General features: G+C 39.5%; 2 protein-coding genes across 2 annotated transcripts in view; one reads left to right on the forward strand and one right to left on the reverse strand.

Moving 5' to 3' along the window:
* Positions 1-15431, forward strand: part of COL22A1 (collagen type XXII alpha 1 chain) — a 259447-nt gene that overhangs the window by 151117 nt on the left and 92899 nt on the right. The window contains exon 39 of the mRNA XM_004602595.2: positions 2124-2201. Coding sequence (XP_004602652.2) covers positions 2124-2201 — 78 coding nt within the window. The remainder of the gene's footprint in view (positions 1-2123; positions 2202-15431) is intronic.
* Positions 10198-12289, reverse strand: LOC101547119 (SNW domain-containing protein 1). The gene is given in 1 exon segment (XM_004602440.3): positions 10198-12289. A coding segment is annotated over 1 exon segment (1611 nt). The 3' UTR covers positions 10198-10678.

The raw sequence follows: 15431 nt of genomic DNA on the forward strand, positions 1-15431 counted from the left end.
AAGAGTCCATTACGTAGAGCTCTTTCAAATTCTCACAAGTCTGTTGTTTCCTTATTGATTTTCTCTCTAATCAATGGTGAGAACAGACTATTAAAATGTGCTAAATTTTAGATGCAGAAGATATCTCTCTTTAGTTACTTTATGTCCCAATTACTTTATATATATATATATACTTATGTTCCTTCACTTACTGAATATATATCAGTAAATGTTAAACGCTGATCACTTGATCCTTAGATATTGTATAATGTATAACTCTTCTGATTCTTTTTATTTAGCTTGATTTTTTTTATGTGATAGAAGTATGGTATCACCTGCTTTCTCTTGTTTACCATTTGCCTGTATGATTGCTTTTCAACTTTTCATTTTGAGCCTATGCATAATATTAAAATTCTAATGATTCTCCCATAAATTGAAGGACGTTAAGTTTCATTTTTCAGTCAATTTGACTGCTCCACCTTTATGTTTTTGAGTACAGTTCACTGATATTTAGTAAAATTTTTATAAAACAATTTATTGTTCCTCCCATGGATTCATAGTATATGTAAAGTTTTTATTCATTTTAATATCTGCCTTTTGAATAGTGATTGTTCTATTTTAGGAAATTATTATTTTTTTCCCACCCCCCTATTTTAGGAAATTATTATTGAGATTATTTAATTTATAAAAACATAAAACGTAACAAATCAATGTGTTTCTAGTAATAAGTTTTTACCTAAAATCAGTTTGCTGCACATATCTCATTGGCTTATAGTAGCAACCTTCTAAAGTGCTTTCCACTTGTTATACAAGTTACTCATTCTAGATATTTTAAGTGATTTTCTTAGGGAGGTCTATCATTTGTATGTTAGCCTTGACTGAGAAGCAAATGACCAATTACCGGAAAACTCCTATTCCATACACAAAACCTTTAGGATCATGCACTATTATATTTTATTTAATGATTTATAAATTAATACTGTATACATTATTTATTCTATAATTATTGCATTATATTGACTAGATAGAATCTGCATACACTATGGTACATGAATTAGACCTATAACCAAGCTCATTATATTGATGTAATAAAAATAGGTAACTATGAATAAAAATGGGATAGCTCAGGATGGTAAATACCTGCAGTATATGTCAGATTTTGTTATTTGTTGTGACAGTACACACTTCCCTTCAGAGGTTGAGGATTTTGAAATTGTGGATAAGGAGATAAAACATTATTTAAAGGAAATGGCAATTTTATGTTTTTCTTTTTTCATGTTTTGCTATTTTCCTCAAAGTCAATTGTTACAGGTACAAGAAAACAGTAACTACCACAAGAACTGACTTGTGTTGTGTAGCACACTCTGTGCCAAGAGCTCTATTAGTCTCATTTCTTTTTGATTAGCCATCTGCTGATACCCAGCTCTTTGCATTCCTGTCCACAAGGAGATGGAGAAAGTGATGCTCGGGGACTTGTCACTTTCTCAGGTCAAGAGTTAATGAGTGTTGAAGCTACAATTTAATTCCAAACATTTGACACCTAAGCCCACAGTGTATAAACTACTTTGGAAAGAAGTATTTTTTCAGTAGTTTTTGACCTTTTTAACACATGGAAATCTGATTCACAAAATATAGACATTTTGAAAACTATGGATTAGTTTATGGACATTTGGTAAAAGACTTTAAAATATGGGCACACAGTAAAATTAGTGATGTCAGAGTGGGAGCATGAGGAAAAAACACCATCAAATTAGGAACTGTGTTCATACTGGGAATAAAATTGCAATCACCACATTTGGAATTTTAATTAAGACTGGGATTCAGTCAGCTTTGAATTGTGCATGATCATGCAACAGTGGATTTGGTGGTCCCAGTGCACACACTTGGGGGATGATAAAATGGTTAGGTGAATTGTAGATCATACACCATGATTATACAACAATGGATTTGGTGGTCCCAGTGCACACACTTGGAGGATGATAAAATGGCTAGGTGAATTCTAGAAGTGTACATAGAAGCATAGATGTTGGAAAAGTTCTACATGAAGAAATGGGAAATTGGGTGGACTTTGGGCCACTTTTTATATTGTTTCTTTCCTTCCAGAACTTATATCCTGATCTTGTTTCTCTCTTCTCTCTTTCTAGGGAGAACGAGGTCTGCCTGGAATTCCTGGCTCTCCTGGAAAGCGTGGTGACCCGGGCATTGGGGTTCCTGGCCCTCCTGTGAGTCCATATTAAAACATACTTCCATCAGCTATTCCCTGTCTGATCCAAGAAAAAGGCTGAGAGGGGTTCAGGGGCACTTTTTTTCAAGACAATTTGTGTATATGATACTGATCCTTGAGTCTTGAGGTATAAATTTATATACTGTGACTTATACTGTTATAAATACTGTATAAATTTCTTATGGGAATGGGTTTTTTTTTGAGGGGAGTAAGTAGGCAAAGAGAAATGAGAAGACAATATTCAAGAAAATGTAAAAGCACCAAAGTGAAGAAAATACTCTAAAAAACCAAAATATAAACAGTTAAAGGTTTTATATATATATACGCATATATATACATATATAGTAGACTAATACATTACGTGCAAAAAGTGAGGGGAGAACAAATATTGGATATTCTAGTTCATCTGTGGCATATAAAGAACCAATAAAGGGAATAGACATCCTCAAATGAGGACAAACCTTTGTTATTTTTTGTGCTTGAAATAGTAACATTTATTTTTTATTAAATATACACATCAAAAAGTCAAAAATGTTTTCCAAATATGACCATTTTTGACTCAAACTACCAATCAAGATGGTTTCTAGGGACATACATATAATCACACATACAGATACACATAAACTTTGTTTTAGCTTGTTAGCATAAAATTCCTCCCAAACAACAATGATATTAGACATATTAGTTTAAAATGTCACTAGTATTCAAACCATTAATTACATAAAAATTTTATGCTTTATAATTTATAAGTTATACATTTTCTTATCTGATTATTATTTGGTTTATCATGACACCTTCAGGCTGCAGCAAACTTCATGACTTTATCCCTTTTCTTACAACTGCATAGTATTCAATTCTACACACACACACATACACACACATATATATATATGTATATATATATATCACAAAATCTTGACTCACTTATTGGACATTTGTGTTGTTTACATAGGCTGTCTAACTAATTATAGTAATGTACGTGGGCTGGAGCGATAGCACAGTGGTAGGGCGTTTGCCTTTCACTCGGCCAACCCGTGTTTGATTCCTCGGCCCCTCTTGGGGAGCCCGACAAGCTACTGAGAGTATTGAACCCACATGGCAGAACCTGGCAAGCTACCCGTGGCATACTCGATATGCCAAAAACAGTAACAATAAGTCTCACAATGAGAGACGTTAATGGTGCCCGCTTGAACAAATTGATGAGCACCAGGATGACAGTGACAGTAATGTACATGGGTCTATCTACATATATGCTTTTATTTTATTGCAGAATCGAGATAACTAAATGTGGGGGGCATATGAGAAGGAGAAGATGGATTAGAAATGACATAAGGATGGTAGTGGAGGATCTGGGATAATAACATTGTACATTAAAAGTTAACTCTATTGCAATAATGTAAGAAAATTTTTAATTATTTTTTTAAAAGCCTGTTGTGATCAGTAAAACTGAACTGGTTAGGTAAAATGTGTGAGGTGGAAGAAAGCATATTTCCAAATATTTACGGCAAAAACACATACATTAACCATCTTCTTCTAATCAGTAGATAGGTAAGAACATAATGAAATCAAGAAAGTTTAAGATAGTCTTGAAAATAAAATCTATTAAGAGTTCTTCAGACTGTTGGTTTCTAACAGTATGAGTTTGCAGATTCCCTGGAAATGGCAATTCTAAGAATTGTAAAACTTTTTTGGTTCTTTTTGAGATTACTAGGATCGATGAAACCTGGGCCCCCATCCAAATTGAAGACTGTTAGTAAGACTTTCAACCTTCTCCATCTTAATAGATCCAGAAACCCTAGACATACTTCTTTGCAAGATACACAATCAGGAATAGCAATTGAGTTAATTATTTTTAAAGTGAACGTAAATGTATTAGAGATGTCTTCCCTTATTAATTAGGATTATAATTGTCTTTATTTTCCACACATTTCTTTAATTCTTTCCTGATTATGTAGGAAATATCTCCCTCACCCCTTTATACTAAATGATAACCCTTGTAATTAAAGAGTATTTAAAATTTTATTTATTTTTATTTTTGTTAATTATTAATTTAAAATATTATAATTTAGGTAATGTAAAGTTATAATAATGTTCATTTTCATGATTTTATTGTACGAAGTTATAAAATCAAAGAGCCCAATAGCCTCCACCATTGTCTTTTGAAAGATTATCATGTATTTATCTTTTTCATTTGTTTGTTTTGGGGGCACACCCAGTTGTACCACAGGACTTTCTCCTGGTGCTATGCTCAAGGATCACTTCTGACTGTATTCAGGGGACCATGTGGTACAAGCACCTTAATCCTGAACTACCTTTGCAACTCATTTATTTTTCATAATAGTACCAATATTATAATTATGTTCTTGTGCTACTGCATAACAGGTCTACCATCAGAGTGTTAGGAACCCTTTTCCATTATCCCAAAATGTGGGGGGAAATTCCAAATAATAATGGTGGATCTTTTGTCGAAATATTGAATGTTATCAAACCAGAGAAAGTTGGAAATCATCTGCCACACAGGCCGGCGGGGGAGGGGTAGCATGGGGGTATACTTGAGTTCTTGGTGGTGGAGGGTGTGCACTGGTGAAGGGATGGGTGTTTGATCATTGGATGACCAAGACTTAGACTGGAAAGCTTTGTAACTGATTCCATTATAAAAAAAGCTTTAAATTCTTGAGTTATAATATTAGTACTTTGCTAAAGACAGGATATCTTATTAATGCATCTTAAAATTTCACTATTTTTTTTCTCTTGACAGTCATGTTGATTGGTTATTTGGAATGTTATTTCAAAATATCATAAACTTGAGACTTACTAACATTTAAAGTTATTTCTCATGCTTGTGGTGTCTAGTCATTCAAGATTAAGGCACCCACATTGTCTAATAAAGTGCTGCTTCTTGTTGATAAGTAAAAAGCTTCTTGCTTTGTTTTCACACAAAGGAAGATGGTGGAACTTTCTCTGAAAATCTTTCAGAGTACACTCTGAAAAAACACATTTAATTTTTTTTTATTGAATCACTATGAGATAGACCCTTACAAAGTTCATGATTAGATTTCAGTCACACAGTATTCCATCCCTCCACCAGTGTACATTTTCCAGCACCAGTGTCCCCAAGTTCCGCGCCCCCCCCAGTTCCCCAGACTGCTTTTATGGCAGGGACTTTTCTTCTGTCTGTGTCTTCTTTGACTCCCCTCCCCACCCCCTTTGGGCATTGTGGTTTGCAATATTGACACTGAAAGGTTATCAAGAAAATCCCTTTACTTACTTTTAGTGTTCAGATCTTGTCCAGCGTGATCATCATCAGCTATTATTGTCATACTGGTCTCCTCTCTATCTCACCTACACTAACCCCCTCCCTTCATACTTCTAGTTGATTCCAACTGCTGACCAGTTCTTCTAGCTCCTGTTTTCCCTGGTAATGGATAGTAGTCTTATACTGTATATTTTTATATACTAAAATGAATTCAGTCATTCTATATTGTCCCTCTCCTTCTGGCTCATTTTACTCAGCATGATACTCTTTATGTCCATCCATTTATAGGCAAATTTCATGACTTCATTTTTCCTAACAGCTTCATAGTATTCCATATATTCTTTATCCAGTCATCTTTTCTGGGATACTCAGGTTGTTTCCAGATTCTGGCTATGGTGAACAGTGCTGCAATGAACATAGGCGTGCAGATGGTGTTTCTGCTGTGTAATTTTGGGGCCCAAGAGTATATTACCAGAAGTGGTAATAGTGGGTCAAATGGGAGCTCAATTTCTAGTTTTTTGTGAAATGTCCATAGAGTTTACAAAAAGGCTGGACCAAGTCAGCATGGACACATTTTTTCAAGGTCACTAATTTCTTTTAAGATGGTTCCATCCTTGGGGCTGGAGAGATAGCACAGTGGGTAGGGTGTCTGTCTTGCATGCGGCCAACCCGGGTTTGATTCCCAGCATCCCATATGGTCCCCCGAGTACCTCCAATAGTAATTCCTGAGTGCAGAGCCAGGGTAATCCTAAGCATCACCGGGTGTGAGTGAAAAAGCAAAAGAAAAAAAGAAAAGAAAAAGAAAAGAAAAGATGATATTCAGCCCGCAAATTGTCCATTTCTATCCCTATCAGATAGAGTCTTATGTATCCAGATATTAGTTAGTAACGAAAGTATTCAGACTGTAGCTAGTATATTAATTGTAATTTAAATGAACCTCATATAAATAGTAATTTTCGAGTGGCACAAATAAATCTCACAATATTCAAACTACCACTGTAGTATTATTAACATTATGATATAACATCATGAAAATACCATTGTTATTTTCATGCAAAAGCAGAATCAAATTTATTCCTTACTAAACATAACCTTAATATAAACCAGAGCAGCATGTGATCCCATCTCTGCTTGTATTTGGATTCAAAAAATAGAATCCATCAAAAATAATTGAATAAATGTTATTCATATTTCTCTCCAAGAAAAATAAATTCAATTTGTAACCCAAATTATTTTTGTAAAATTAAAATTTCCTTTTGTTTCGTTCTGATTTTCTTATAAGCTATAGTTGATCTTGGATCTTCATGACATTACATCCTCCTACTCCGTAAACAAGCTTATTTCCTAATCTCACTGGAGATTAACTCGAACCCTGCTCTTAGTCCGTGGCAATTAGGGCCAGTGTCAAGGTTGGAGAGGACCCAGTAAATCTGTAGCTTCCTAAATTTTCCTGAAAACCATGAAAAGAGGCGTTTTAAATCAGCTTTGGAATGTCTACTTTTAGACTGTCTTCCTTTCTTCCTTAAAATAAATTGTGTTAGAATTTATGATGAACAAAATCCTCTATGGTGCAGCAACAGCTTTATTTTTTCCTTAACTATTTTTTGTTCTCTGTCATTGCAAAGGAGGATATGGTAAATATACAGGAAAGAAGCTGTATTTTACGGCCCGTAGAGACAGTCCAGGGATAAAAAGCTCATATTGTAGCTTTTGAACCCTGAGCACAGAACTGGGAGTAGGGCCCAAGCACTGTCTAGGTGTGCCTAATTCCTCAAAAGAAGAAGCTGTAATTCACATCGTATTTCTGAAATCATCCTTTAATGCAGTTTATTCTTCTGGATTTTGGCCTCTGAATCATAGAAGAATTATCACTTAGGAGGGAAACTTACTGGAATTTCAGAATAATAACCTGGGTATGTTTGTCTTTATTAGTGGGGGCTGTGCATGTCCTAGTCTGCCCCTAAGGAGCAGTAAACCCTTAATCAAAGAGCAGGACAGCACAGCAGGACACAATCCACCCTCATCCCACTAAGAGCCAGCTAAAGTTTGTCCATAAATATCGTTCTGCCTAAGTTATTCAAACTGAAAAATAATTGATTCCAGCCAAGAAACTGGAATAAATCAACTGATTAATGTTTTTCCTCTACTTCAGCTTATTAAGAACTTACATGGTAAAATGGGCTGAAGCCATAGCAAAGCAGGTAGGGTGTTTGCCTTGCACACAGTGGACATGGGTTTGATTTCTCTGCCCCTCTTGGAGAGCCCAGCAAGCTCCTGAGAGTATCTCACCCACAAGGCAGAGCCTGGCAAGCTACCGGTAGCATTTCTGATATGCCATAAAGAGAAACAACAAGGTTCACAATGGAGGTATTACTGGTGCCCGCTCTAGCAAATTGATGAACAACTGGATGACAGGGATACAGTGATACAGTGATACATGGTAAAACAAACCATATTTGATTTCTATAAATCCTGTCTTTGACCTCTTGCCTAAGCTGTGAGTGGCTTGGGAATCTAGAGGGCAATTTCGAAGCATGCTGAGCATAGGTGTGATGAGGGCAGGAAAGGCAATCACAGGTGTGGGGTTTGAATTCACTGGGAATCTAGTTGCCCTTTCACAGAGCATCGTCATGCTCTACAATTCTCTATTTCTCTGATACTGGCTCTGGAAACATGCTAACTCTCAACCTTCCAAAGTCTTACGGAAATTGGTTTCATTTGTCATTTTGTGAAGGTCAGGATTGTGTAGAAGAAATTTACACTGGAGCCACTGAAGGATAGTATACAAGATAAGATTTTTGGGAAATGGCCTCAGGAATAATGACACAGTGAAGACAGAAAGAAAAGGAAGCTGAGATGTTTTAGTGAGTCATCTAGCACTATGGATATTGTGTTTGCCACTTTTTCCAGCCCAGCAAACTATACAGTTGCTGGGCTATAATTCAAAACGAGAATGAAACCCGTGTGTTTATATACCAACTCTTTGATCATTGTTTGGATCTAGCTGGAGTGTAGGCACCAGGAGCTTCAGGTTTCTGGACTCTAGGGCCTAGCATCCTCCAGCAGTTCCACAAAGATCTGGGGCAGGTGCCAAGAGCAGGAAGCTGGTAGGTAGCATGATTTGGCAAAGCCATTGTTAGAAATATCTAATTGAGGGACAGATCCAGGTGCCTATCATTTCTCATGATTTTAGCTCTTTCTCATGGACCAAGATGACTTGTATTTATTTTCGTTAAATTTTCTCAGAGAAAGCACATGAAGAGAGGATCTGACTTAAGGGTATTCTCAAGTATGTCTTTCTAGGGTTCATATACTTCAAGGCCTTTGGCATTGGGAGTAGCACTGATTCCTGGGAAGGAAGACTATGGCTTTCTCTGTCAGCCTCTGCACTTTTTCCAGACAGAGTAACGTAAAGTGAGCAATGCTCTTGTTGTCTTAACTTTTTAATTAAAAATATTAGCAAAAATATCAATCAGATCTTTAGGTTGCCTCTGAAATTTTTAAAACAAGATTTGAATTGCTGGAAAATTAACCTGTCCCAGCCTGAAGGCAGGAGGAAGTGCTAATGAGCCTTAATAAGCCCAAAGACTTGTGGTCTGAAAGGGAGAGATTTCCTCTAACAATTCTGTGCTTTAAATTTGGACCTTCCAATGCTGAACATTAGTGCTCTCTCGATTCAATTGTCAACAGTCTTTGTAGCAAAATCAGGGGAATTAGGAAGAGGGAAAGTGTGTTATTAAGTAATACCTGGCATCCTGCCCTTGATCTTAAGATATACCAAAAGATTTTTTAGCCACCCTAAAGTTTTGCCTTACATTTTTAAAGCAATTAACTGTCCCTTTCTAGACTACAGCATTGAAGGTTCACATACAAAAGGACTGAATCACTGCCTTTAATGGTCTCAGACTAATAGAGGAAGAAAGCATGAGTTATGTGCAATAACATATTTTAAGTGCCTAACAGAATGAACTTTTTGTATTAAATCGTGTAGGGAATAAATCTGAAAGCCACTAAGAATAGAGCAGTGCTAATCCACAGCACACATAGACTGCCAACTTGCAGGGGGGCAGCTGTGAGCACGATCATCTACATCCATGATCTTACTTACCTCAGACATCTCATTTGATCCTCCCAGAAACACTAGCAGGGGAGTCTTGTTCTTATGTTCATTCTGCAAATGAGGAAAATAAAGATGTGACACCATTAGCCCACAGGCACACTCTGGGCATTGACGAACTTGGACTTGGATGGGACCCTCTATTTTCACAGTATTTTCAAGTAGATGGCCCTCATCACTGATGACTGGGGGCAGAGAAACAATAGTGGCGGGGGGGGGGTCCATCTTGCCAGTGTCTCCTCTCTTCCAGCCTTGCTCACAAGCGAGAGGCTTGCATGTCTAGCATTCTTTTCTTTTACATATTTTGCTCTCCTGGTTAGTCTTTATTAAGTCATAAGAGTTAAGCAGACTCTGCCCAGACTTGGATGAGGCAGTTTCCTTTTGGAAGAATTGTATGCATGCAGGCCTCTGAATCTTACTGGTACTTTGGAACACCAGGCATTTACCAATGGGAACCCCGGGTTTCCCCCTTAACCCCAAGAATGATGCTCAGGAGGGCCGTATTCACTGGTACACACTCATGCCACTCATGCTGCCTGGTGCTGTGGTTGCAGAGGCTGCAGTTGTGCCAACTACTTCAGGTCTCATGATTCCCTGTACAGCCAAGAGGGAACTTTCCAATTTTGTTTTTTTTTTTTCTAAATGTTTTTAATTTGAAACAAATAGCTGCATCAAGCAAGAGCTTTACTTTCCCCTGATTCCAAATCCAAACCGTGTAGTAAGGGTGGATATTATTTGGCAGGATTGTTCCCATACATGAACATCCTTCTCACTGTGGTTGGGGTAATATGCAGCCTTCCTTGTGCAAAATATTAACCCCAAAGTACTAATTCACACACAAAAAAGTGGTCTTAATTTCACATGGGGTGGGGGGAGTATGTTCTATAAATGCCAAAAGGTAGGACAAACACAACCCATTCTTTAAAAAAAAAATAGTTAAAAGTAGAGTTTTCCACCCCCTATTTCTTGTAATAAAAAGTAGCACTGGGTTCTGACACCCAGATTTGGTTTTATTCTGGTTGCTCATAGATAAAGTGTTGTCCTACATGACTTGCATGACATTACTGAGTAACACAGTTCATTCACTCCCAGAGAGGCGCGTCTACTCCTTTCGTCTCTTCTTGCCTTCATGCTCATGTTCCTTGGGGCGGCTGCTATCTGAAGGTCTTTTTGAGCCACCGTGCTGTTTGGCTTCTTCCAAAAACTTGTCCAAACCAAAGGAATCTTCCTCAAACTGAACTGGTCCTTCTCGGCCTCGCTGCCTACGATCTGAACCAGAAAACTCCTTATCCGGAACAAATCTGTTGGTCTTTATTCTGGCTTCGAGGTCATCACCATACATATCCTTGTCCAAGTTTTTACTGGGCCTGTAAATGTTGTGGGCCATATCTTTACCACCTCTCCATGCTTGATCATAAATGTTGTAAATTTCATCTTCTCCTCCTGCAAAACCACTGTCCATACCCTTGGTTTGGTTGAAGAGCCTCTGGTCGTACTGAACATCATTGGAAGTCCGAGGGTTGGGCACACCGAGTGCAATCACTTCACTGATATCTCGGTTTTCGTTTCTCTGGAGTTTAGACCTTTTATCGGGCGCTGCCCTGGAAAGATTCCGGTCATGCTGTCTCTCTTTCCGCCTGTCATGCCGGATTTCATCTCTCTCGCGTGCCTCTCTGTCCTCTTTTTCAACGTGGGTTTTGATGCCAGCTCTTCTCTCCCTGGCTTTCTGGGCCATTTCTCTGAGCTTCTCTTCATTTTTCTCCTTTTCTTTTTGAGCCATCTTTCTCTCTACTTGAGCACGCATTTCCACAGCTTCACGAGCCTTCCGATCAGCAATGTACAGAGCTTCGGCCAGCTTGGCAAAGTTTTCATTGATGTGAACGGTCTGCATTCCTCTCCCATCGGCAGCCAGGCGTTTGTCTAATGGAATTGTATAACCCTTAGCGTTTTTCCAGTTTGAAATACAAGGAGGAATCTTCCATTCTTGCTGTTCCTTAACAGTCATCTTCCGGCTAGGAGAATGCATCACAGGTGAGGGAGGAGAAGGTGGTCCCCGAGGAATTTTCTTATTAATTTTGAATCTTGGAGGCTCCATGGGATCTTTCTGCATTTCCACCATTCGAATAACCCTCTGTTTAGCTCCAGAGTTGAAAGCCACCCCTTGTTGAGATGGAGTGTATCGGATATACTGAGCAGGAGCCAGCTTATCAGCCGCTCAGACAGGCATGGCTGCGGCCACCTTCTGAGACACAGATTTCTCTAAGGCCACTCTGGTCTTTTCTGTTATCTCTTTAATGGCTTCTTCATCGGGTCTTTGTAGGTCTGGGTCATCTGCATTCATGACTTCTTTGGGAACCAGGTCACTGTACTTGCTATAAATGACCTTGTCTTTTGACTGTCTCTGTCGAGCGATTGCATCGTATTTGATTTTTCCTTCAGCATCCACCTGAATGGCCAGTGCATTTGACATTTTTTTCTTCCGTCCCATATCCAGTGGATATTGGGCCACATGGATCTCTGGAAAAGCACCTCCATCTCCAAAATCCTCTAATAACCGAGGTATCCAGCCTTTCCTGTACCCGTACGGTGGAGGTTCTCTTCGGGAGGAGACCAGTGAGGTCTGTCGTGACCGCTGGGATCTTGCCTTTTCTTCAGCCTCAAGCTGGTCCTGAGATAGCTGAGTTGGGGCAGGTAAAAAACTGGTGAGTGCCATCTTCTTCTCTGGTTTTGTTTTAAACTAAAGTCTCAAGGAAATTTTCTCTTCATGGTAAAGTCATAAATCAGTATCTACTCCCTCACCAGATTGTAACTCTTGCTCATTTCAACCAACCTCTGGGCTGCTCCTAAAACAATCTTTAGAGAGTCAGAGAGAAAGAGTACAGTGGGTAGGGTGATCTTGCAAGAGGCTGACCCAGGTTCAATACCTGGCACCACATATGGTCCCCCAAGGCCCAGGGGTGATTCCTGAGTGCAAGGCCAAAACTAATCCCTGTGCACCAGAAAGGAAGAAAGGGAAGGACCGAGGGTGGGAAGGAGGGAGGTCAGGAGGAAGGAAGTGTAGAATCTCCTGGGCTGTCAGTGTAGCCCTGATGGCTCTCCCCCTTTCTGCCCAGGTTGGGTGGTCTCGGGCTGCTCACCAAGCCAGGACGGCCTGGGCCATGGGGCAGACAGAGGAGGAAAGGAGGGCCAAGCCGGTTGATTTATCAGATGCCATTTATTCCATTCTCCCCACGCGCCTGTTCCAATGTCTCTGAGCCCCCCATTCTAGTCCCACACTGCCCCTCATTCTCGTCTCCTCCTATCTCTCCTGCTCATCTCTCCGAACACCATCTTGCTCCCTGGTTTCTCCCACACCTCCTCCAACTCTTTCATCTCTCCAGGCCTAGCACTCTGGACCAATGCTACAGCCATCTGGTGGCAAAATGAATATAAGAAAACCCTTCCTCACTGCCCATCAGGCTCAGGGCGAAAACACCACCTAGGAGTGTTCCTCTTCTCCTTAGTCTAATAACATCTTAATGTTAGTTATTTTTGTGTGGACAGAGCATGAGATACGTTGAGGTTTGTAGAGCAGCTCTCCTGGGAACATCTTGCCACAGACTCAGACCACAGTGCTCAGGCCGGATTAATCATTCCTAATCCTAGCAGGGTCCAAACCTAGTCATTACTTTTTGGATCATGACAGAAGTTGTCCATGACTATTAACTTATAGTTAACTTATAGTTAAGCATTATGGCACTTGGGCCAGGCCGGTCTCAATGCCAGTAGCACATAGCTCACCACTTGCCCTGGGTCCATCCAGTCCCTCATTGAGACCCTGCTTTTAGGAGTGCTAGGAAGTTAGGGAAACTGAGGCTTAAGTTGAGAGAACAGATGCCCAGGAGGTAAATATCATTGAAAGTCCATTAACTCCCAAGTTACAAAAGCATAGCGTTAACTGTCTTCTTGTGTCCATACAAAAAGGACAGTGCCCTGGATTAACTATGCAAAGGACTTAAGGAGAAGAGAAAAACCAATATTTACAAGTCAACAGAGCACAAAGAAAGAAGTGAAAAATAAACACAGAGGAATGGGAGCACTGTGATGGGAGTAACCCAATAAACCTAAGCTCCCTGAGGTAAGGCAGAAAGGACAAACCAATGAACCCTACAGGAAGGAAGGAAGGAAGGAAGGAAGGAAGGAAGGAAGGAAGGAAGGAAGGAAGGAAGGAAGGAAGGAAGGAAGGAAGGAAGGAAAGTAGAAAGGAAGGAAGGAAGGAAGGAAGGAAGGAAGGAAGGAAGGAAGGAAGGAAGGAAGGAAGGAAGGAAAGAAGGAAGGAAGGAAGGAAGGAAGGAAGGAAGGAAGGAAGGAAGGAAGGAAGGAAGGAAGGAAGGAAGGAAGGAAGGAAGGAAGGAAGGAAGGAAGGAAAGGTGAGCACATGAGCAAGCATAACTAAATCATATAGAGCATCATGGGTCGACTCTGAAGGACTTTACATATATTACCTTTCTTTTAATCTTTAGCGGATCTGTGAGCTGAGCACTGTTACAAGTTCCATCTTATAGATTTATACATGAGGAAACCGAGGCTCAGGGAAATTCTGACAGCAGCCTGGGTCACTGGGTTAGAGAGAGGCAAAGCAGGCATTTGAACAGCGATGTAGCATGCTGAAGTTCGTGTCCCTCACGAGAACTATAAGACATCTCTTTGAAAGCCTCTTTAACAAATGGTGCTGGCACAACTGGACAACCACATGCAAAAAAATGGGCTTAGACCTTGAACACTGACACCATGCACAAAAGTCAGATCAAAATGGATTAAAGACCTCAACATTAGACCACAAACTATAAGGTACATTGAAGACAAGGTCGGCAAAACCCTCCACGATATTGAAGATAAAGGTATCTTCAAAGGTGACATGGAAATAAGCAATCTAGTAAAAACAGAGATCAACAAATGGGACTACATTAAACTAAAAAGCTTCTGCACCGCAAAAGATACAGTGACCAGAATACAAAGACTATCCACAGAATGAGAAAGGATATTTACACAGTACCCATCAGATAAGGGGTTGATATCAATGGTATATAAAAACAACACTGGTTGAACTCTACAAGAAGAAAACATCCAACCCCATAAAAAAATGGGGCGAAGAAATGAACAGAAACTTTACCAAGGAAGAGATACGAATGGCCAAAAGGCACATGAAAAAGTGCTCTACATCACTAATCATCAGAGAGATGCAGATCAAGACAACCACGAGATACCACCTAACACCACAGAGACTTGCACACATCCAAAAGAACAAAAGCAACCGCTGTTGGAGAGGATGTGGGGAGAAAGGGACTCTTCTACACTGCTGGTGGGAATGCCGACTGGTTCAGCCCTTCTGAAAAACAATATGGATGATTCTCAAAAAATTAGATATTGAGCTCCCATTTGACCCAGCAATACCACTGCTGGGAATATATCCCAGAGAGGCAAAAAAGTATAATCGAAATGACATCTGCACATGTATGTTCATCGCAGCACTGTTTAGAATAGCCAGAATCTGGAAAAAACCCGAATGCCCTAGAATGGATGACTGGTTGAGGAAACTTTGGTACATCTATACAATGGAATACTATGCAGCTGTTAGAAAAAAAGGAGGTCATGAATTTTGTATTTAAGTGGATCGGCATGAAAAGTTTCATGCTAAGTTAAATGAGTCAGAAAGAGAGAGACAGACATAGAAAGATTGCACTCATCTATGGTATATTGAATAACAGAGTGGGAGACTAACACCCAAGAATTGTAGAAATAAGTACCAGGAGGTTGACTCCATGGCTTGGAGGCTGACCTCACATTCTGGGGAAAGGGCAACTTAGAGAAGGGAT

This window comes from Sorex araneus, chromosome 2, assembly GCF_027595985.1.
Source record: "Sorex araneus isolate mSorAra2 chromosome 2, mSorAra2.pri, whole genome shotgun sequence".
Taxonomy (NCBI): Eukaryota; Metazoa; Chordata; class Mammalia; order Eulipotyphla; family Soricidae; genus Sorex; species Sorex araneus.